The sequence below is a fragment of the Scleropages formosus genome, chromosome 20 (assembly GCF_900964775.1).
Source record: "Scleropages formosus chromosome 20, fSclFor1.1, whole genome shotgun sequence".
In the NCBI taxonomy this organism is placed as follows: Eukaryota; Metazoa; Chordata; class Actinopteri; order Osteoglossiformes; family Osteoglossidae; genus Scleropages; species Scleropages formosus.
The window spans coordinates 13,030,454-13,051,804 of NC_041825.1; the positions used below are offsets into that span (position 1 = coordinate 13,030,454).

The 21,351-nt window shown below is 41.1% G+C and overlaps 1 protein-coding gene across 1 annotated transcript in view; it reads left to right on the top strand.

The window, feature by feature from the left end:
- Window positions 1–2,419: 2,419 nt before the first annotated feature.
- Window positions 2,420–21,351, top strand: part of baiap2l1a (BAR/IMD domain containing adaptor protein 2 like 1a) — a 32,914-nt gene continuing 13,982 nt past the window's right edge. Inside the window, exons 1-4 of the mRNA XM_018762041.2 lie at window positions 2,420–3,228; window positions 9,206–9,281; window positions 9,545–9,631; window positions 18,235–18,296. Coding sequence (XP_018617557.1) covers window positions 3,178–3,228; window positions 9,206–9,281; window positions 9,545–9,631; window positions 18,235–18,296 — 276 coding nt within the window. The 5' untranslated portion in view covers window positions 2,420–3,177. The remainder of the gene's footprint in view (window positions 3,229–9,205; window positions 9,282–9,544; window positions 9,632–18,234; window positions 18,297–21,351) is intronic.

The following is a 21,351-nucleotide window of genomic DNA, read 5'->3' on the forward strand; positions in this document are numbered from 1 at the left end:
TGATGATGATGATACCAATAATAATAATTGTTCACACAGCAAAAAACATTATACAAAACCATTTGTCAGGGACGAACACTGGAGTGGAGACAGGTAGGTGGATGACCCAAGTGCGGGTGAGTTTTTTATTCAAGCAACCAGGTTCAGGGACAAGGCAAAATCAAGGTCGGGGACAGGCGAAGGTCTGAGAGGCGCAAACGTCATAAACGGGGTAATCATAATCCAAGTCGTGGTCGAGGAGAGCAGGCAAAGGTCAGGACCAGGAAACAGGCAAGGCACTAATGTAATGGCAAGCCCGCTGAGACCGCAAAGCACGATGCGATTGCGAGAAGCCGCGCCCAAGTGTGGACGCGGAGCCCTTATGCCCGGTCTTCTTGAGTGGACGCAGGTGCGGCTGCCTGGCTCCTTCCCGGGGGCGGGACACCATCCATTCTGCTGAGAATATATATAAACGTGTAAAGCTCCAGTGTTAGAAAAATTGCAGGGTGTTGAGGAAACATTGGTTAGAGAAATGCATTAATGATTAAGTGGCAGGCGGTGGCGAGCAGCACAGTTCTTTCTGCTGACAACGTCCAGTGGGTCATATCCCCCAAGAAGAATCTGAACATTGTCAGAATCGTAATCCGATTTATTTGGCCAAGTATGCACACACATACAGCGAATTTGGCTTCGGTTCCCAATGGCTCCTAGTGTAGACAAATAAAAACACAACATACACAAACACACATAATATATAAACATACATACATACTCTCTTGTTTTCTGACAGATCTGGTCTGTACAGGAGTCCTCCATGGCACTGGACTGAGCCCTGTAATGTTCTCTGTGTATAAAAATACACACACACACACATTTTCGGAACCGCTTGTCCCATACGGGGTCGCGGGGAACCGGAGCCTACCCGGTAACACAGGGCGTAAGGCCGGAGGGGGAGGGGACACACCCAGGACGGGATGCCAGTCTGCCGCAAGGCACCCCAAGCGGGACTCGAACCCCAGACCCACCAGAGAACAGGACCCGGTCCAACCCACTGCACCCCCTGTATAAAAATATTTTGATCCAATCCCAGCAAGTCCCAGAACGTCACCATCAACAGTATGGTATTTGTGGAAAATATTCTTAAATTTCTAGTTCTTTTTCATAAACCATAACAGCACATGATCCCTCCTACCAAGCTATGACTTAGCAACTTGTTAGAGCCATTCAATCATTCCCACTGGCACTGCTGAAACTTCCTTCAGATTCTGTTTGTGTCGCCCAGTCAGGTTGCAGTACATCACCCTGTTATTAGTATGACTCTCTTAATGTTCCTATTGTGCTGATTTGTTGGTAACTTCATTATTCTGGTTCATCATACTAGCATCCAACTATAGCGCCGTTGCAGTGGATTGACCTGTACATTTACTAATTGTCATCTAAAGCAACCTGAAGAGTGACCTAATCAGGTTATTCCTGAATGGACACATCTAAGGAAAAATTACATTGTGGAAATAGTCCATGTTTGGATACTAATTTGTGAATTTAGCATCTGAGTCTGTTTATTACTTATGTCTACTTGATGTACGGACTGATTTTGATATTTTTGCATCTGCTGGGGGTTTGACATTTTGCGTTGTTCTGGGTATGTTGATATTTATGTTATATTGATTGTGTCCTAGTGCTGGTGTCTCACAGTGCATGGGTTGTGCAATCAGATGAGGGACATGGGTTCACATCTGTGTGGAATTTGCATGTTCCACATGTATGTATAAATTTCCCCGGGTGCTCCTGTTTCCTCCCACAGTCCAAAGACATATTCAGACGAATTGGTGACTTTAATGTGAGCATAGATTGTTAATATGCGAGAGAATGAGTGTGTTAGTATTGTGTCGCATCCATGATGTACCTTGTTTTCTGCCCAAAGTTTCAAGGACAGGCTTCATACCGCTGCAATCAAGCAGTGAAAAAGTAGTTGGTGACAGTTTTTGAATCTAATGTAATGAATGATTTTATTCTGGACAAGGATAAAACACTGCATTGTATATTTAAATAAAGAATGTAATGTTTTATTTTTTCACACCTTCCCAGAAAAGTTTTTTTTTTTTTTTTTGTCTGGTACATTTGACATGAAATGTCGCAAAGTTCTCTTGATACAAAAATCCTTTGCAAGAGCACATTCCATTTGATTTTAAGTGGAACGTTTTCCCTTCTCACGGAACGTTGCGATCCTTTTGCGTCAATGGGCTACTGATCCACTGGGAGACAGGCGTGGTGGCACTATGTCAACGAGAATGGCTGTGATCAATGTCGAGTTGCGCATCTTCTTCCGTAGTTCCATGTAAACACCTGCCCGTGATTGGCAATGGAAACAAAAACTGTGGTACCTGTAAATAAATTTAAAAAAAAAAAAAAAAAACCAGCTTTCCCAGCAACTTCCCCTGTATAAAAAATAAAGACTGGCAGATTGGGCATGACATGTATTGATCACAGCTGTACACGTGTGATCGATAAAAGACGATAGGGATTTAAATCACTGAAAGGTTCTGTAATACCGGAGGTACAAAATGTTCACAGGGGGGGAACGCTGTTTGAGGCAAATGACAAACATTTCGCTCACTGCATGTATTACTTATTCTGGCTACTTTTTTTTGTCTCATCGTGTGACTCGCTTTGTTAGACCATCAACGTTAGTGATGACACGGTAAGTACGTTATACCACAGCAGGAGTAGGATTCGAAGCAGGGAGCTTCAACTTGAAAGGCGACACAGCCCTAACCGCTACGCCCCCTGCTGCCTCGGTGTGTGGCTCTGATGTACTGGCTGGCTACATCGAAATTCAAATAGTTTTTTATGCCATATATTATATACGGCTAGCTCCACAAGGTTGAAACGAGGGTTTAGACTTACACGCGGACGCCTCTGGGGAGCGCTATTGGAAGGCTGGAGCGCAATCCCGAAAGTGCATTAGGAGCCCATGACGTCAGAGATCTCACCTTTTGTGCTCGCACACGCAGAAGTTTGACAGTTCGTGTCGCGCACCACTTCAGGGCCGCCTCAGCTGGCGACGTTAAGAACACTTACTTATATCAAGTCGGATATTGTGAATGGTCCTGACGTTTTATCGCTTAGTTTCCCCCCTCCCCAGCTGTCGTAAGGATAGGAGCACATTTCGGTAGTGGAAATTAACAGGATCCAGCGATGTCGAGAGATCCCGAAGAAGTGAACAAGCTCACCGAGAGCACTTACAAGGTAAGACACGCTCGAAAAGTGGCGTTTTTCTTCTTTTTCTTTCTGCCGGTTACGCTGTACTTGGGGAAAGTGCTTTCAAAGGTTGCCTTTCACGTTTGCCGTTTTAATTTCTTTGTTACTTATTTGTTTTCCCCGTTTGGAAACGTAGGTGCGTCCGGGTGGTTCGGGGCTGTTTAGCAGACGGTGGAACAGGAACCACTCAGGTGTTTGGCGTCGCGTCCCGCTGAACTTCAGCCTGAAGAACCCAAGACTCAGTCAAACGTGCCTCGGTTAAATCCCGAAAGACTTACTTGAATGCGCTTCCTCTAGGTATAACGGCCTGCTCGTGCGGTTCATAACAGAATAATGATAGCGAGACCTTTAGCTACTGAGGAAGACGCAGTTAAGGCCGCTGCGCAGCAGACGGACAGACGAAGCCGGCTTCGTGTCTCTCTCTCCCGGGGGAAGTTGTGGCCAAAGCTCGCGGTCCCGACGGCGCAGCCACGTCTGTACGGCGCGGAGACGTCCTATTATTAACATACCGCGGCAACACGTGCTCGTTTTTACCACACTTTTTTTTTTACGCGTAATTGGCGCGTTCTTGGTAGTTGTCCGGTGAAACTTTTCGGGTGTTGATGCGAGGAGGAATGAAGGGGAAGGCGGTTGAGGAAATGGAGGGAGTAACGTTCGCTCGCTCGCTCGCTCCCGCGCTGGGTGGGTGTAGGGCTCGCGCGCGACATACCTGGCGCGCGACATTGTTCGAAGAGGGTGTGTCCTGGGAACTGAAAGAGCGCCGGGGACGTGTCTGTCTGTCTGTCTGTCTGTCCGTCCGACCGACCCCCCCCCCCCACCCCGCCCCCTGTCTGTCTAGCACTGATACTTTGCATTTTTGATCACGTTTCTACGACCCTGACAGGCTGTTAAGCCCCTGGTTCCACGGAGCGCGTTTTCGCCTCCTGAGACACAGCTGGTAGCATAGCGGCTTAGAGCCGCTAGGTCGTAGGTTCGAATCTTCAAGTGTACTGTGTAGTACCCTGGCCTAGGCAAGATCTTTACCGTAGTAAAAATTACCCAGCTGTGCAAATCAAATGGGTGAGTAAATTGACAGTAACTCGATATTATTATTATTGTAAGTCGCTTTGGAGAAAACCGTCTGCTAAATAAATAAATGTAACTCGCAGAGAAGGACTTTGCTCTTAAAGAGCAACACGTAGTACGTGGGAAACAAAGCGGCGGGTTAATTATTAATGTCATATTGAGTGTGATATACTGGCACCCGAGTCGTCGTCTTAAAGTTGTTTACGATTCTTCCATTGATTTAAAAATAAACATTAGGATTGCTTGCAACATCAGACTCATAGACAGACAGTTAGAGGTGTTCTATAGCTTCAGTGCCTCCCAGATGGGGGGAATTAGTTTGTCTTGAAATGTGAAAATCAAATTTGACAAATACAGGCCCAAAATCATGGATCATGTTTGCAATCCGCAATGAATGTTTGTCACAAGCCTAAACATTCATCCCCTAGCGGATGGCGTTTCTCTTTAGTGGATTATTTTCTCACACTTTTCACGTGTTTCAGGTGAATGAGCCAAAGTGAGAAGAAACGGTGTGCACATGATCATGTGGTTTCGAGCTCGCTGTGAAACTCGTAGAAAGGCTGCCTATGGCTTTTAGATTTAAGGCGTTACGTAAGTATGTGATACGTAGTCTTTGAGAATGTAAATGTGTACTTTTTTTTTGTTTGAACTCTGCGTGTGGGCCATCAAGGCGTTCGAGTAAGGTGACCTGTGCCATGTCTAGAAGAACTGATATGCAGTTGTTGGAAGACCCTAGTGTTACGCACAATGTTTTAAGTTGTTTCCTTTTTTCCTTTTGTCTTTTCTCTGTAAAAAGGCACTTAGACTTGATTGTCTGTAGATGTGATCTGTGTTGGAACCAAACAAAATTCTGTTGAAGCGGAGACTGAAAGTAGATGACAAATGAGAGGTTGAAACCTGAAGATCCTGTCCAGACTTGTTTTCTGATCAGTGACCCCTGCCCCCGCTTCCTTGAAGCCGAGAATGTCGGCGCTGTTACCCTAAAGTTGTCTGTGAAATACCAGGTGCTCTTTCATTTCCCTGACCAGTGGCAAATACCTCAGTTACAAGTGCACGCCCCCCCTTTCAGGCATCAGCATTTTGCAGCTCTTGGTCTCCACTAAGATGGAACGTGGTTGCTTGCATTTAAGAATGGCACGGTGGCACAGCGAGCACCGCTGCTGTCTCAGAGCGCCTAGGTAGTGCGAGGGAGCGTGGGTTCGATCCCTGCTCAGTCTGTGTGGAGTTCGTATGTTCTCCCTATGTCTGTGTGGATTTCCTCTGGGTGCTCTGGTTTCCTCCCACAGTCCAAAGACATGCTGTTCAGGTTCAGCCTTAGTGGGAGTGTGTTCCACTGATGTCTGGATGAGTGACCCACTGTAAGTAGTGTATCTAGCAGTGTAAGTCACATTTGGCGAATAAGGTGTGTGGGCTCATAACACTACATGGCATCCATTTGTAAGTCGCTTTGGAGAAAAGCATCTGCTACATGAATAAATGTAATTGAAGAACCTGTCTGAGTATAAACTAAGCAAAAAATCCAAAGATTTCTCAGACATCTTAAACTTGGACTCAGTTGTATAACAAAGTGGAGTAGTGACTTTGCAGACGCTATCAAGAATTGAGAATGGATTCATGTGCAGCGTTTGACCTTCAGAGAAACCTCCCCCCCCCCCCCCCCAGCAGTTAGGACAGATTTCAGTAAAGTTCTACTGCAAGATGTTGCATTGTTCCAATAGGCAAAGTACTTGAAGCAGGCTCTTGTTGGAACCAGAGTTTAAGGGGGCTCACTGCTTGAAGGCAGCCTGAAGTGTGTGTCCTAAACTCAGAATGAGATTTGGTAATGTGATTTTCAAGGTCTTGACACAGCACAGTGGTTTGTCCTCTATCCAGATAATTTATGGCTTTCATATAGAACTGTGCTATATGACCTAATGTATTACAAAGTGTGGTACAAGTTATATAATTGCATTTTAAGTCCTTTCCCATCTTCTCTGAGCTCTGGGGCTGCTGATTCATTGTTAAGTAATTTCTCATCAGGCAGTTTCTGTGCCTCTTAAAGCAGTATATCTGCACCGAAAGAGCCACTTGCTGCTCAAGGGGCTTGTCAATTTCATGAAAAATGTTTCACAAAAAATTGATAGACCTTTACTGAGAGTTCCTGTAGGTGTTAACTGCTATGATTTAGAATTTTTTTTTTTTAAAGCTGTAACACTTTTTAACAAGGCCGCCCAGCTACATTTCCAAATAATTTGAGAACCACACTGGATATTCTAACTTAAATTGAACTGTCCCATTGTACCATTATTTTACATATCACTGAGAGATCTGCTTGTGAAAACCATCACATTTGAAATGTCTTGCACAGCACTGTGAGTGGTAACTAGCGAAATAATGCAAAAAAGTAGGGCCTTGTGCCTTCACATTTGAACAAAAGTATTGGTTCCTTTTCAAAATGTTAAACTGGCCTCATAATGTTGGCAGTAAAGTGTTTGACTTATGAACATTAAGCTTAGAAATCTACTGTGACATGAGCACAACTGTCCGTATGTCTGATATAAACAATCTTGGCTGTAGTATCACTAAATGGAATTTGTCAGCATTGCAGACTATCCCATCATTTTCATCATTGCCAGTCAAGGTAGCCCCATTCACACTTTTGTGAATTGGAAGTCATGTCACTCTCTTAATTTTGTTGTTTTGTGTTTAATAACCCAGTAGAACATGTATGAAAACTCCTGATAGTGTTTGCGACCCCACTTGGGACGAGTGGTTTCAGACTGTGTGTTGCCACTTGTTAATTTAGTGGACGCTTTTGTTCAAAGCAACTTGTGAATAACTTGCTATACACAACTAACATAAGTTATTTATTTACTTGACTGGAACAGTTTAGACTGAGTACCTTGCACAACAGTACTAAGGATCGAGATAGGATTCAAACCTCTGTATTTTAGTTGCAACCCAACAACTCAACACTCTGCTACCTTCTGCCTTTTACATTTCCACATTATTTGCAAATTAAATGAGGGTGAGTTCAGATCAGTGCATGATGACTGAGCTATCATAATTATTTTTGTTATCCTTGTATTTTTTTTATATATATTTTGTTAATCAGGTATACCAGTCAAAGTTTGCTGTCATGGTTGGTGGAATTACTGTTTCAAGTACCAGTACCCCTTACATGATCTGCAGGTTTTGCAGAAAGTAAAAAATATAAGTTTGTACCAGTTTTTGCTCATGGTCTTTGACTGCCACTGCAGTTGCTAAGGTAAGAGTTAAATATACCAAAATACAATGTATTTGTAATTTAAAATATTGTTAATAAATATTATTTTCCTGATTTGATCACAGGGGATTATTAGAGAATGGTGCTTGGTGAAAGTTTTGCTTGACTTCTTCATCAACAATGTAGTATGTGAGAACAAAGACAGGCAATTGCAGATTACAGACTTTGTCACTGTTGTATTCAGTGTTTTATTTTTCTCCCTTAGCCATACTCCTCCCTAAACTATGCTGGCTTCTGCAGAGACTGTAATGAAATTGCTCTTCACTACATCACTGAACAATGAGGCCATTGCCTTGCAAATTCAAGAGAAAGAATTGGGTCTGCGCTCACTGTGCAGTAGAGAAAGACTCTCATGCAGGCCTTTAGATATATGATACATGTAATGTAACTGATCCAGTTGTGCTTTTTGACTGGAGCTGATGTTACGTGTGTGTGTGTGTGTGTGTGTGTGTGTGTGTGTGTGTGTGTGTGTGGAGCCAGTTTTCTGGGCCTGAAAATGTACTAGCAGCGCTTCCTTACACTGAAGGATATCACCTCATACTGTCTTCATTTTCTCTTTTAATTTTCCCCTCTTGATTATTTCTGTCCCGTGTTCTCCGTTCATGCACCCCTCGTGCAGAAAGATCAGCTCTTCTGGTTTATAGAGGGCACTTGATGGACCTCCAGAATAGAGGTCATATAACCATGCAAATTCACATTTAGGATTGACTGTCTTGCACTTCGAGATTGTCCTTGATCATACTGGACTTTGGTGAATGTAGCTGAGCATATAGAGATTATTCTCAAAATATCTCCATGTGATATGTCAGAACTACTGACCCATTGCAGTCATTTGTCAGTGCACACAATGCAAATATTTTACTTGATGCAAACAATGCTTTATTTTTTTAAAAAGTGAAATCATGTATAACCATAAATCAGCATCATTGTGCATGTAATTATGACTACATTTAAGATCGAAAGTACTGCCAGCTCATTTATAAGGAGGACCAGCTTTTTGTGGCATTAGTAAAATATATCCATATTTCCACAATCTTTTTGGTGGCAGCTGATATCATAGTGGATAGATCTGCCGCCTTGAAGGTTCTAGGTTCGAATACCACCTACTTCTGTAGTACTCTGGAGCAAAGCACGTACCCTAAATTGCTGCAGTAATAATTACCCAGATGTTTAAACGGGTAAATATTGAAAATAGCCTACCATTGTAAGTCACTTTGGAGAAAAGCGTCAGCTAAATGAATAAATGTAAATATCTGTATCTGTGGGTAAAAGTATACTATTTTGTGTCCACGCTTGTAAGTTGCTTTAGCTGAGGCAGCTGCTGAGCAATGAAATTGACATTTTTGGGAAAGATTACATAGAATTTTTGTCTAGAGTTGTTCTGAAAATAAGTAGTGTGGGTTGCTTTTGACAAAGTTCCTCCAAATCTTTACTCAAGGCTTCATGCGAACAATGAATGTGTAACAAGACCCGTACAATAGATTTTGGGTTTACTCCATAGTGGGAATCTGCAGGTTTAACGCTGTCAGCAGCCCTCATCTGACATTTTAATGAATTCTGCTGCATTCACTTTGATGCGACTGCATGGTTCAGCTCTCGCTAACCACATTTCTTCACTTTCTTCCTCCTGCACAGAATGTCATGGAGCAGTTCAACCCGGGGCTGCGGAACCTGATTAACCTGGGCAAGAGTTACGAGAAGTCCGTGTCAGGTATGCGATCTCCCAGTTCCGTTCCCACATGTTAAACAGTGCATCCATGCTGCTCCCTAAAATCTGTCCAGCCAATATTATCTGTACATACAACATTACAGAAGTGAGCTCATGTTTTATTAGGCAATACAGAGCAGAATGAAGTAGTTTCAGAGAGTCTGGTGTCGGGTGTTTCGGGGAGGGAAAAAAAAAAACACTAAACAAAGAACACTGAAGTGGCAGCTCTCTGACACGTAAACACATGTTTATTTGTTCTGTTGCAGCGATGACCCTTGCTGGGAAGGTGTACTTTGATGCAGTTTCAAAGATAGGGGAAAATGCTGCAGTGTCACCAGTCTCCAGGGAACTAGGTGAGTCTTCGAAGGATTCATTAAATACACCCTAAAAATGCACTTACCCCTGCATCACGAACCAATATAAAACCATGGAGTAGTATAGGGTAGCATTTCTTTTCTTATTTTTTTAAACCTAAAATATCCAATGCAATTAAATGATTTTGATATGTTCTTCCGGTACTGATGTTTGCATTCAAGCTTAACTGGAGATGAATTACGGGCTGAGATTAGGCCCCTTTTTTTTCTTTAGTCATTACAAGGGCTTACGGAGTTTGCTTTGTTTTTTATCTGCTAGTTCTGATGCACTGAATCATATATACAAAGTATTTTTTTTCAAAAGCATTTCTGGTAAATTTTGTTATGCTTTTTGTTTGTGCTCCTCTGGGCTTTGCTGCTCACTTTTTTTTTTCCCCTCCCCCCAGACTGAATATTACAGTAGTTTTTGCATATATTTATGTTCCTTTCCCTCAAATTGGAACAAAGGGAAACGGGGAAGTAACATTTTAAAATGCCATCCCACCCCCCCCCCCCACCCCCCCATCCTGCCATTCTTAATCACCCAACTGAATCAGTCTCCTTAATTGAAGATGAACATCCTATTTATGGTGTGCCAAACATCTGTGTTTGGTACACAATGGATGATTAATTGAGAAAATGGATGATTCAGTTTAATGCCCTCAGAGACTAGATTTGATGCGTTGTTTTTATCAAGTTCCTACTGGCTCCTCATTGTTCTCTGTTATGGCTGGGCTGCAGTAATAATAAAGTGCAGCCGCACTGGGTTGGTGTCTGGCCATGGTGCCAGCAGGCCCGGGCTCTCCTGCCGCCTGCCCGCCAACAGGGATAACGCAGACGGTCACGGCACAGTGTGAATTCTCCAGTACGCAGCACAGCGGGCAGTGCGCACAAGCGCGCGCGCACAAAATGCACAGAGAACAGGCAGCCAGACAGAGCAGTGGTTCTCTTGCCCTCCATCTGCCACACTCAGCATGGCCTGTCTCCCTGTGCCAAATGTGGACAAGGCCTGCTCTCAGAACCAGAAACAGCAAAGTCTTGTGTGGAAGAGGTTTCCACCATTGATTATATGGGGTTATCTGTTTATCTTTGTCGGTGGAAGACTACTTTGTCCGTCAGCCTCAGGCACGGCGTGCTTTTTCACTAAGTGTACTTTATCCTAAGATAAACAAGGTTGTCAGTATAAAAATATAAACTTATATGCCATTTTTATATGAGCCAATATATATATCAGATCTATTTGTATTTGGACTTTGTCAGCTTTTTTATATATTTAAATGGCTGCAAATTTTTCTTATTTTTTGTGTAAATCAGTTTTAGCATGGTGTGGAAAAATGGATTATGTATTACTTCTCTCAAGTTACAGGTCTGAACTCATTTTTAAAATCAGTTTGGTCTTATAGATGTCACTTGGCACCAACCACTTGTTTCATTCAAACTAATATACATTTATCGTGGTATGATTTCATCTGACTTTGTATAAGCACAATAAAACATGAGTGGATAAAATTTTTATTTCCCCCCCCCACACACAGTAAGGAAGGTATCACATGATGTGCAGTGGCATTACAAAATGCTGTTATTTATCTTTTGGTGGAAAATTTGAAATTTTGTTTTAGGCTTTAGATTTTTGACTGCATAAGAAATTTATTGAAATAAGTTGGAAATAGAAACCTGATTGGATGTCTGCATACTCTGGTATACTGCATTAATGCACCTAGTGTTACTAAAGAGTGGCAGGAATGTAGTTAAGGTGCACTCCAGGTGTTATGGGCTTCCTGGAGCTATGACATCTTTGATTATCAGCATGTGCACTCTGTGTTGGCTTAGTGGTTTTCTAACAATGCATTATTGCCTTTAGTTCTTTATGACAAGTGACACTTTCCACAAAACAATATTTTACATGTTTTCTGCCCAAACACAGGATTGTCTTTGAATGAATTTTTAACTGTATATGAAAAAAAAACGGGTGTAACTGTAAACACACTATACTCGACACTTGCTTGACCGTAATAAACACTGAATTATTTTTGTTGTCATGACTCCCATTTGAGTTGTGGGATTGATAATCTGTTGAGCACAAAGTGACCTTGGCCTGGTACAGTCCTGCTGAGTGAGGGACCAAACTGTTTTATAGTTACAGTAGTTACGATTTAAGTATTGCACAGCAGGCAGTATAGTGGTTAGAGCTACTGTGCTACCCTAGACCAGGTGTTTACCATGAGCTGCTTCAGTAAATTGCACAGCTATATAAATGAGTCAGTTGTTGTAAATAGCTTGACACTGTACGCCACTTTTGAGAAAAGCGTCTGATAAACGCATGTAAATGTAAGTAGTTAATCACTTGGTTAGCATACTTGCTGTAAACAACACAAGCTAGTGCCCTTGGTTCAGTAAATGGTCAAATAAACTGCTTTTATTTATGGCTTGTTTATTCTATTGTCTTGCAAGTTTCCAATCATTCTGCTGTTTCCAGAACAGGTGTTTTAGCAGCTTTCTAGTTATTGTTAATACTAAAACATTAGGAAGTCTTGATCAGCCAATCGTATAACATTGTAACATTTATGTGCTGGCAGTTCTGTTCTTTAGTGCTACCCTGTCCTGTTAGAACAGGACCTGAGGAGTGTTCAAGCCATTGTCACAGCAACGTACACTAATGTAATTTAGCATTCCAAAGTACAGTAATGATGACAAAACTGTGTTTATGTACAAAATCAGCATTTGTCAAACAGTTTGCGAACCTAATTTCATCTTTTCCTAATGACATAATTTCTTGCAGCGGTTACATATAGATCTCCTCATACTTTTAACATTACATGTCAGTTATTGTTAAATATGTTGTATGACCACGGACCACTTCATCTGATTGGGTTACACATACTGATTATTAAAAAAATGGGAACGGCAGCAAATCTTGATGGCAAGGTACATGTTGTACTAAGTCATCTTTTTGTGATGTTTGAACTATCCAGATAAATGGAGTTTATGGGGTACAGTGAGATTTGACCACTTTTTATATAATATCTCGAGCCAGGATTGCCTCCATTGCCTTTTGTTGACCCAACAACTAAAGGCATTTGGTAATGCATGCTGCTTTGGCTGTTTGTTGTACATTTTGTGTTCGTGTCGTCTTTTCCTCCACGCCGAATAAATCTTTCAGACAGCTCAGTCTTCTAGAAGCATGAGGAAAGACCGGTCTCCCCAGCAAAGATAAAATGTGTGTGTGTGCGCCACAGTTTTTGATAGTAGGATTTAGATTTGTTGAGTAGCATTGCTGTCACCTTTCCATTATGTAAAGGGTTAAGGGTTGGGCTTTGCTTGCATTTAGATAAATATTTTTCAGTAGGTTAGACATTTGAAACTTTTTTTTTTTTTTTTTTTGGTAAATTTCTTTGGAGTATTTCCATGTGTGTTAAATGCTGGCGCATGCATCCATCCATTTATTTTTGTTTGCTGTTTTGTTCAGGCCTGCAGTAAAGTGGAGCCAATTCACACAGTTCTATTTAGTAAATGCACCTGTTAATTCAAAGAACAGTTCTTTTTGAAAGCCATTGTAAACAAGCATTGTGTTACATAGTGTTTCAGTAGCTTGCGTTAAATACGGATACAAATCATAATTTTTCTCATGGCACTTGAGGGTGTCTCTGATGATAGGCTGGATCCTTCAGCGTTTCCAGACCATGCATGCTGCAGGGGTTATAGGCTTATCTCACTTAAACTCTTGTGCTGTAACATTGAGAAATGCAAATAGCATTTCTGCTACATTGGTCATCTTATCTGGCATAGATAAGCTGCCTTTCACAAAAGCAACAAACTGTAAGATAACACATTAGCACCCTGAGGTTTTTTTTTTTTTAAGAATTGTTTAGGTTTTCTGACAAACGACAAGAAACTCATTTTCTCTAACCACTCTATTTGTTGTGGAGCCTTACTACCTGGGTCAGAATATTGCAATGTGAGGGTTAAGACCTCCCCTTTGCGGTGACACGAGGAGCCTGAGCCTTCCGCTGTCAGCATGTGCGGTCAGCAAAGATGCAAATGTCCTTCTGAGCCATGTGAACAAGGTACTGTGACCTGGCTTTACAAACAAACCTCAGAAAAATGGCAAGAGGAGGAGATCCCAGACCAGCCGTCTCCTTCCTGTCATTGAGGGTCCTAGAAAGCCCCCCCCCCCCAGGACTGTACTCTGTGCCCTTCTTGGCACATGCTGCTCTGTATAATAAAACTGGTGTCCAAGCAATCCTCAGCTGCTCTTAAGTGGATGAGCACAGCTCCTTGTTAGTCGTTCAAAATGAACACGGTCTGTATTGCAAACACTTGATTGCCTCATATATAACAGTAACAGCACGTACGTATATCATTGGTATTGCACTTTCGTTTAGGAGGGCAGAGAATTCCTTCTCAACACTGCCGAGCCCTCTTGCACAGCTGATAGTGTAATATAACTGCAGTATATCTCCATTCAGCTTCAACCCCTTCACCTTTTCTTAAGGCTGTTTTGATCACATACACCTAAACAATAACTGCAAAAAGAATGTGTTTTTCTTACTAGGGGGAAAAAACAATACTGTAGTTAAGGAAGGGGGGCTTCCTTTGATTGTGCTTCTAGTTTTGTTAAAGGCACTCTTTTTTTATTAGGAGTGTTATGTTGCTGATGCTGGGACTTTGCTTTCCTTCTTACCCCAGAAGGACTGTTCAGCAAGGCTGTCTGGGATGGAGATGTCCCACCGCTCCCACATACGGTCTCCCATAGCTTTTCTGTAGGTGTACACTATCAAGCAGCCTCTTCTTTGGTGGCATCAGCAATCACAGGATATACTTCTAAAGTGCAGCCGTAATGGGTTTTGCGTCTCGCCCTTCTTCCCAGCAGCTACAGTGTGGTACCCTTCCTCATCCCTGTCACAGCAACTACTGTGTAGGTGTCCCCATCCCTATTACTCTTCTGCTTGCTTTAACCAACTGTGTCACAATTAACTACCATAGCAACGACCCCAGTTATCCTGCTGTATTGCATGCGTTTAACCAGAAAATGTTCTTTGACTCATAAAATATTTGCATTCCTATTAATAAAATAACTACTTCAGTATTGAAAACCGCTTATCCTAAAGACAGGGTCGTGGCAAGTCCACATCCTCTTCATAGAGCATATGAACATTGGCTGATGGGGAAAATATTTTGTACAAGTGCAGTGATCTCTCAGGGAAAGTATTGTTTCATGGCTGACCTTTTTTCCTCATATTCAGCTTTTAAAATTTTTTTAATAAAGTGAATATTTTAAGTCCAGCTCTAACCAGTCTTGATGTCTGCATTGTGTTTTTGGCTTTTAATTTTCTTTTAAAGATGTAATAACTTCCAGTGATTACAAAGGATGAATTGCTACTTTTTTCCTTTTCACGGTTTTGTTCCTGTCTTTGTTTGGAGCAACACTGCTCTGGGTTATTCATCCAGTATTCAAAATGAGACACTGTAAACCAACCCTCTCAGCCAGGACACATTCAGGCAAGCCCAGGTAGATCCATCACTGCAGATGTTTCACAGTTGGACGTCACTCTTCTTTTTGGTGGAAAAGAATGCAGCCTGGTGAACTGTGTTTGTCCAGACAGCGATTTGTGCTTGTGGTGGCGGAAATGGGTAAGAGTCATTCCTCAGGTCTCAGGGTGTGGACACTGCAGGATCCTGTTCCCTGATGACAACACCCTTCCAAGAGTACAGCAGCCAGTGAGCTGGCTGTGTGTCACGGTGTTCACCTACAGATGGTTCTGTGTACTTAATCTCTCTCTCTCTCTCTCCGGGGAATTGGAACTGCAGTGTATTGTCTCAATTTATATTGGGTAGTTCCTTAGAGACATGATGAGAAATAGGATTACTATTATAATGGTTCTGCCTGGATGCATTAGTTGGCATTAAATAGATATGTATTTTAGTGTTTTGTTACAATGGGCAGGTACTGAATGTGAGCTTTGATTTTGGAGATGGTGTGTTAGGACCTTGCCATTATGAGTCATTGTAATGTAAAATTAACAGAAGCAATTCATCCATAGCAACCTAACAACACTAACAAGACTCCCTATCCTGCAAGTCATAGGGAGTGTAGTTTACTGTGTATAGTCTAACTCTGACGTGTTTCTGAAGGTGGGGCCATACTGGAGTTGGGTGTGTGTCGACAGAAACTCCTTCTGTGCAAATGCATGCAAAATTAACCACCATTCTAAAATAAGGACAAGACCTCCTAAAAAAAAAAAAACATTAATTGCTACTGAGATTAAATGCGTATATTGAGAAACAGTGGTGGGAATATACTCCGATCAACGAAACAATGAATATATACTGAAAACTTTGTATTTATTAACTTTTCTTTAAGGAAATAGAATGACTATATTGTCCTTATTTATACCATGAGCGTTGTGAGCATAAAGGAAGTACTTGCGCAATGGTTAGTCATACAATAGGAGATTTAATCAGCAAGACGTGTTTGAACTGAGTTTAGCACTATAGTATTAGTAGTTTTGGTTTAGGTTTTGACACGTTTCCTATTTATTTTCCTAACTTTGTCCAAGGATAGAGTTCTGTATAGGGACCTGTTGCTGACTCTCTATTTACAGTGTCATACTTTATTATTGAATAACTGGTTGAACACATGTATTCAAACCACAAATAATTTAATGTTAAATGTTGCGGGTTAGTCATAATTCAGTGCATGTTTTGAGAAAGATTTGATTTGCTATATTGGCATGAATTTTGCACTGTTTCTATGAAAGACAATCAACAGGGCTTTTCATGGATCCTGCTGGCTTTTTGCACACTGTAACCTTTATGGGTGTCCACACCCTCCAAATTGTTTCTAGTGCAGTGAAAACACACAATCCATGATCAGTGTTACACAAAGGCAGCATTTACCAGGATGTCCTGCTGACCTTTAGATAGTGGTCCTGCTTAAGCTGCAGCTGGTCAATTGCCAAACCTATACTTACACATGTGCGCTGTTTATTTATTTATTTATTTATTTATTTAAATATACTGGGTTAAATAGCAGTAGTAAAGAGAGAATGCTACATTTTAGATTTTTTTTATTTTATTTTTTAAAAAACATTGCCATAAATGATTGCTATGGGCAGTAAAGTCACTTCAATGTTTTTTTCACCACAGTACCAGAAATAAATTTCTGTATTCAGTTATTCAGCAGGTAGGATAGTGGGTGAAGCTGCCACCTTTGGAGGTACGAGTCCCACCTTATGCTGTAGTACCTGTGAGTAGGGTATTTACCCTCAATTGCTCATGTAAAAATTACAAACCTTTAATAAATTTTCTAGAAATGGATATAGCATTGCAAGTAGCTTAATGCTGTAAATTGCTTTGGAGAAAAATCTTCCAAATGAGTAAATTCTTGTTGACACTAGCAGTTAACGATAACATGAACTGAAATGATCTTTTGTATTTGCTAACATTGGTTTCTAAGAAATGGTTTTTACATTGTTTTACTATTGTTTCAAGAGGCAAGGCTTTTCCAATTGTGGTGTTTAAGGGTGGGGAAGCCTGCTAATCTATCTGAAATAGTCCATTAGGAAAACAGTGGCTCATTTTCATCTATGCACAACACTAGTCCTTTAAAATTTAAAACCAAAGCAATTACATGCTGAAATTTATGCAAGAAAACTAAGCCATTTAAAAACTTGATGAGTCACACCATCCCTGTAGCAATGATAATGGAGAGCCACTGGAATATTCCCTGTCCTTATAGCACATGAGCTTGTTGTTGTTCCTGCTGATGACACAGCAACACTGTTTGTCCAACTGGACATGAACTGTTGATCTGTGGATCTTCAACAGTCTCCCCCTACTCTCTGATCCTGTATTTGTATGGTCTTTTCTCTCAATTAATGGCTGCCTTTGCTGTTCTCTTTTCTTTTTATACGGTAGATGTTACACTCTAGGTGTTTTAGTGAACCAAAAAATAGAAGATCTGGATTCTGTTATTTTACTGATTTGGATTGTTAGGCAGATTCAAACATGTTCTACTTCCCAGAATTCCAACCAAGCGTTCAGACAGCAAAAGGAAAAGCCCAGAAGCCTGAGCAGCAGAACCAAAGGAAAGCGTAGCAAGGCAGGTTAGGGAATGCTTTTGAAGCCAGAGGTGCCTCATTAAGAGGTGCCCCGTGACGTTTCTCAGGAATGGCAGCGCAATAAGTACCGCAGCATTACAGTCCTAAAGGTCATCGTTTGGCTTTTTTCAGCCTTGCTCCATGTGGCATTTATTTTTTCATAATAAGGGTGAAACTGTTCAGTGTGTCTAACTGAACCTGAAGACCATACACACTTCTTTCAAGCCAAATCTCTTGTCAGGAGAGAGCAGTTTATCACAGGCCTGAAAATATATAAGGAAAAGGTCAGCATGACTTTTTTTTTTTTTTTTTGGTAACATCTGTTGAGCAGAGTTGGGGAAAAGCCCCGTATTAATAATAAGTTGAACTTAATTGAAGTTGAGATCTGCACTTTGTGGAAAATTGTAATGTTAGTGCAAAATAAGTAACAGACATGCAAGCTGAGACTGCAAATTTCAATTTTATTGCCATTTATGTCAGGACACACATGATCTGTCTCTCCAGGTGTGGTGCTGGCAGAGATTTCGGAGGTGCACAAGAAAATTTTCTTTGAGCTGGAGGAGAATGTAAGTATGCCCATGCTCCAATGTATAGGGTTTGCATATATCACTGCAACTGTTCCCTGTCCATTGTTCGTCTTGCTACCTTCCCCCAGAGCCCCAGAATTTAATTCCTGCAAAAACCCTTCAATAGCACAGTCAAAATGCAGTGGGTTGCTTGGTGTCTTCAGAATACTTTTTTTTTTTTTTTTTTTTTTTTTTTTTTTTGCTGTGTTGATTTGAGGTTTATGTGCTGCTTCGCTCTCATGGGAGGCATGGGAGCGGTGGTTGTTTTTCCGGTTGTGGAACGGGAAGGTGTCTAAGCATGCCCTTTGCTCTGGCACCTTGGGAACACACACGCAGCATAAAGTCACATGCACAGCACAGCTGAATCTCATGCCTGTCACTTGAAGTGCAAGTAATTTGCAATTAGAGACTCCGTGCTATGCACTTTATTTTTCTCTCTGCATGTCGGCTTATCAGCGTTGAAATGTGTGTTCTCCTTCAATGTTTTGTGCTGTTGCTGTGATACCAGTATTACCTTTTATCTGAGTCATGGATGAAGATATTGCTAAGCCTTTCCAGGAACGTACAGTATGTTTACATACTGATCCCCCACAGTGTGAAGAATTATGGAAAGTTTGTGAAATGTAAAACTTTGTCATATGTAAACCTGTAGATTCCTCAAATTGGAAAAAGTGCCAAGTTCCTCAAATTGTTGACCTTTCATCAAAATATTATTAGATGCCATGTTACAAGTAATGATTTTTCTCACGTTTGCATTCTACTTAATTTTCATGACTTCTAAGGCTCATTAGGGAAAAATCAGCAGAAAAAAGATGAAGAAAATAGCAGGCACATGGTAGAGCTGTAGTTGAAGAAATATGAGCCCCCATCTTCTATGAGTGCAAAGGCCCAGACCTGCCCTGCAATACATTACCTGAAATTGCACAGATAAAATACCATAGTGTAAAAATGGGTCAAATAATGTTAAATAAGATGCTTTTGGTGAAAACATTAATTGAGCAACAAGACTAATTATAATATTTCTGATGTTTGTGTTCATCAAGCAATTTTTGATCATGGTCTTTTGAGCCTGTGTTTATTTTCTTTTGTGCTTAACTTAATTGTCTTTGCCTAAAAGTCTGATAGAAAAAAAAATAATTCAAATCACAGTAAACTAAAGCCATTACATGAGGACTTACTAGACTTTGTACTCATAGAATAATACATAATGGTAAAAAGATGAGTAGTCAGTCTCTTAGTCAGTTGTCAGTATGCACCTTTTTGGTTTGAGTTAAATGGTCCTTTTTAAATTCTGTACCAAGTTAATCTGCTCTGTTTAATTAATGAGCTGCTAAAGGATAGATATTAGTAAAAATACACCTACAGTTTGATATTCTCTCTGTAAGGGGTATTTCTCCATATGAACTTTGCTTAACTCTTGAAAAGTTCTATACTAATGAATTACATTTTAAAGTGTGAAATGTGTTCAATGAATAGCTCGATAAAGACGAGGCAATTAACAGTTCAAATACAACAAAACCCAGCATGAAAAAAGCATTCACCAGTACCGAATGGAGAAAAACTGTGCTAATCCTTCATTACTGTATGAATCAAGGTAGCAGTGTGGTGATGGCACTCCCTGCTGATAATGAGTGTAATTCATTAGACTCATTCTTCAGTCTGTGCCTCATCATTGCTACATCCCAGTGAAATGCTTCAGTTTTGCCTAAAGAAGATGAAAGCCTGCTGTCAATGTGTATGTCAAGGATAAAAAAAAAAATACCTCTAAAATATGATAAACTGTTTCCTCATCTTGCATTTCATGGTATTTATTGGAACCATTTCCATGGTAGGGCAGGGCAGTGATGTATAGAAAATGAATGCATTAGTACCTCACAAATAAAAAAAGGTTTTATGAAATTGGTGTTTACATTTAGTCATTTAGCAGATGCTTTTTTCCAAAGCAATGTACATCTCAGAGAAACACAATTTGTGCATTACATTAGGAGAAAGGGAGACGTAGTTGCAGATGTATGATTCTTAAGTTAGTTTCTTTCCATTATATGCACCGATGTTCATTACATCACCTTCCTACAATTTTTTTTTTTTTTTTTTTTTTTTTAAATGTACATCAGCATTTATGTACAATACAGGAGTTGTGGCTGTGTAAAGGCTTATCTGAGCACGATCATAAAGTTATGGTGCATGAACATTTAGACCTTACATGACCTTAACAGATTGTGAGCGAAGTGAGTCTGGAAGAGGTGAGTTTTCAGACCCTTCTTAAATGTGAACAGAGTTTGAACAGTTCTGAGTGAGAGGGGGAGATCATTCCACCACAACGGGGCTAGAACTGAGAACCTCCGTGCTTTACTTTTTGTGCGTGGGACCGCCAAGTGGGCAGAAGGAGCGAAGCGGTCTGGTGGGGGTGTAGCAGTTGATCAAGTCTTGTAAATGGCTAAGAGCAGTTCTGTTGATGCATTTGTAGGCATTAACCAGGGTCTTTGATCTGGGCAGCTATAGGAAACCAGCACAGAGAAATGAGTAGAGGAGGATACATAGGAATGCTTTGGCAAGTCAAACACAACTCATACAGCAGCATTCTGTATCAGCAGCAGAGGTTTGATGGCAGTAGTGGGAAGGCCACACGAGAGACTAGCCCAAACGAGATGTCACCATGGCCTGGACAAGTAGTTGGGCAGAGTCAGTTGTGAAGTAAGGACAGATTCTGCGGATATTATGCAGGATATATCTGCATGTCCGGGTTGTGACTTTGATGTGCTGAGAGAAAGAAAGACTTGAGTCAATCATCAGTCCCAGACTCATAGCCAAGAAGGTAGGCAAAACGAGAAGAGTTGTCCAGTTTGATTGATAGATCGTGATAGGAAAACAGGCCAGCTGGGAGGTGAAGAATTTGTGTTTTGAAGAGGTTGAGTTGCAGGTGGTGATCAGACATCCATGTAGAGATGTCTGACAGGAAGGCAGCAATGCATGATGCAGAAATGTCTCATTCTCCAGGGGGAAAGGAGAGGAAGAGCAGGGTATCATCAGCGAGCAGTGATATTGGAATCCATGG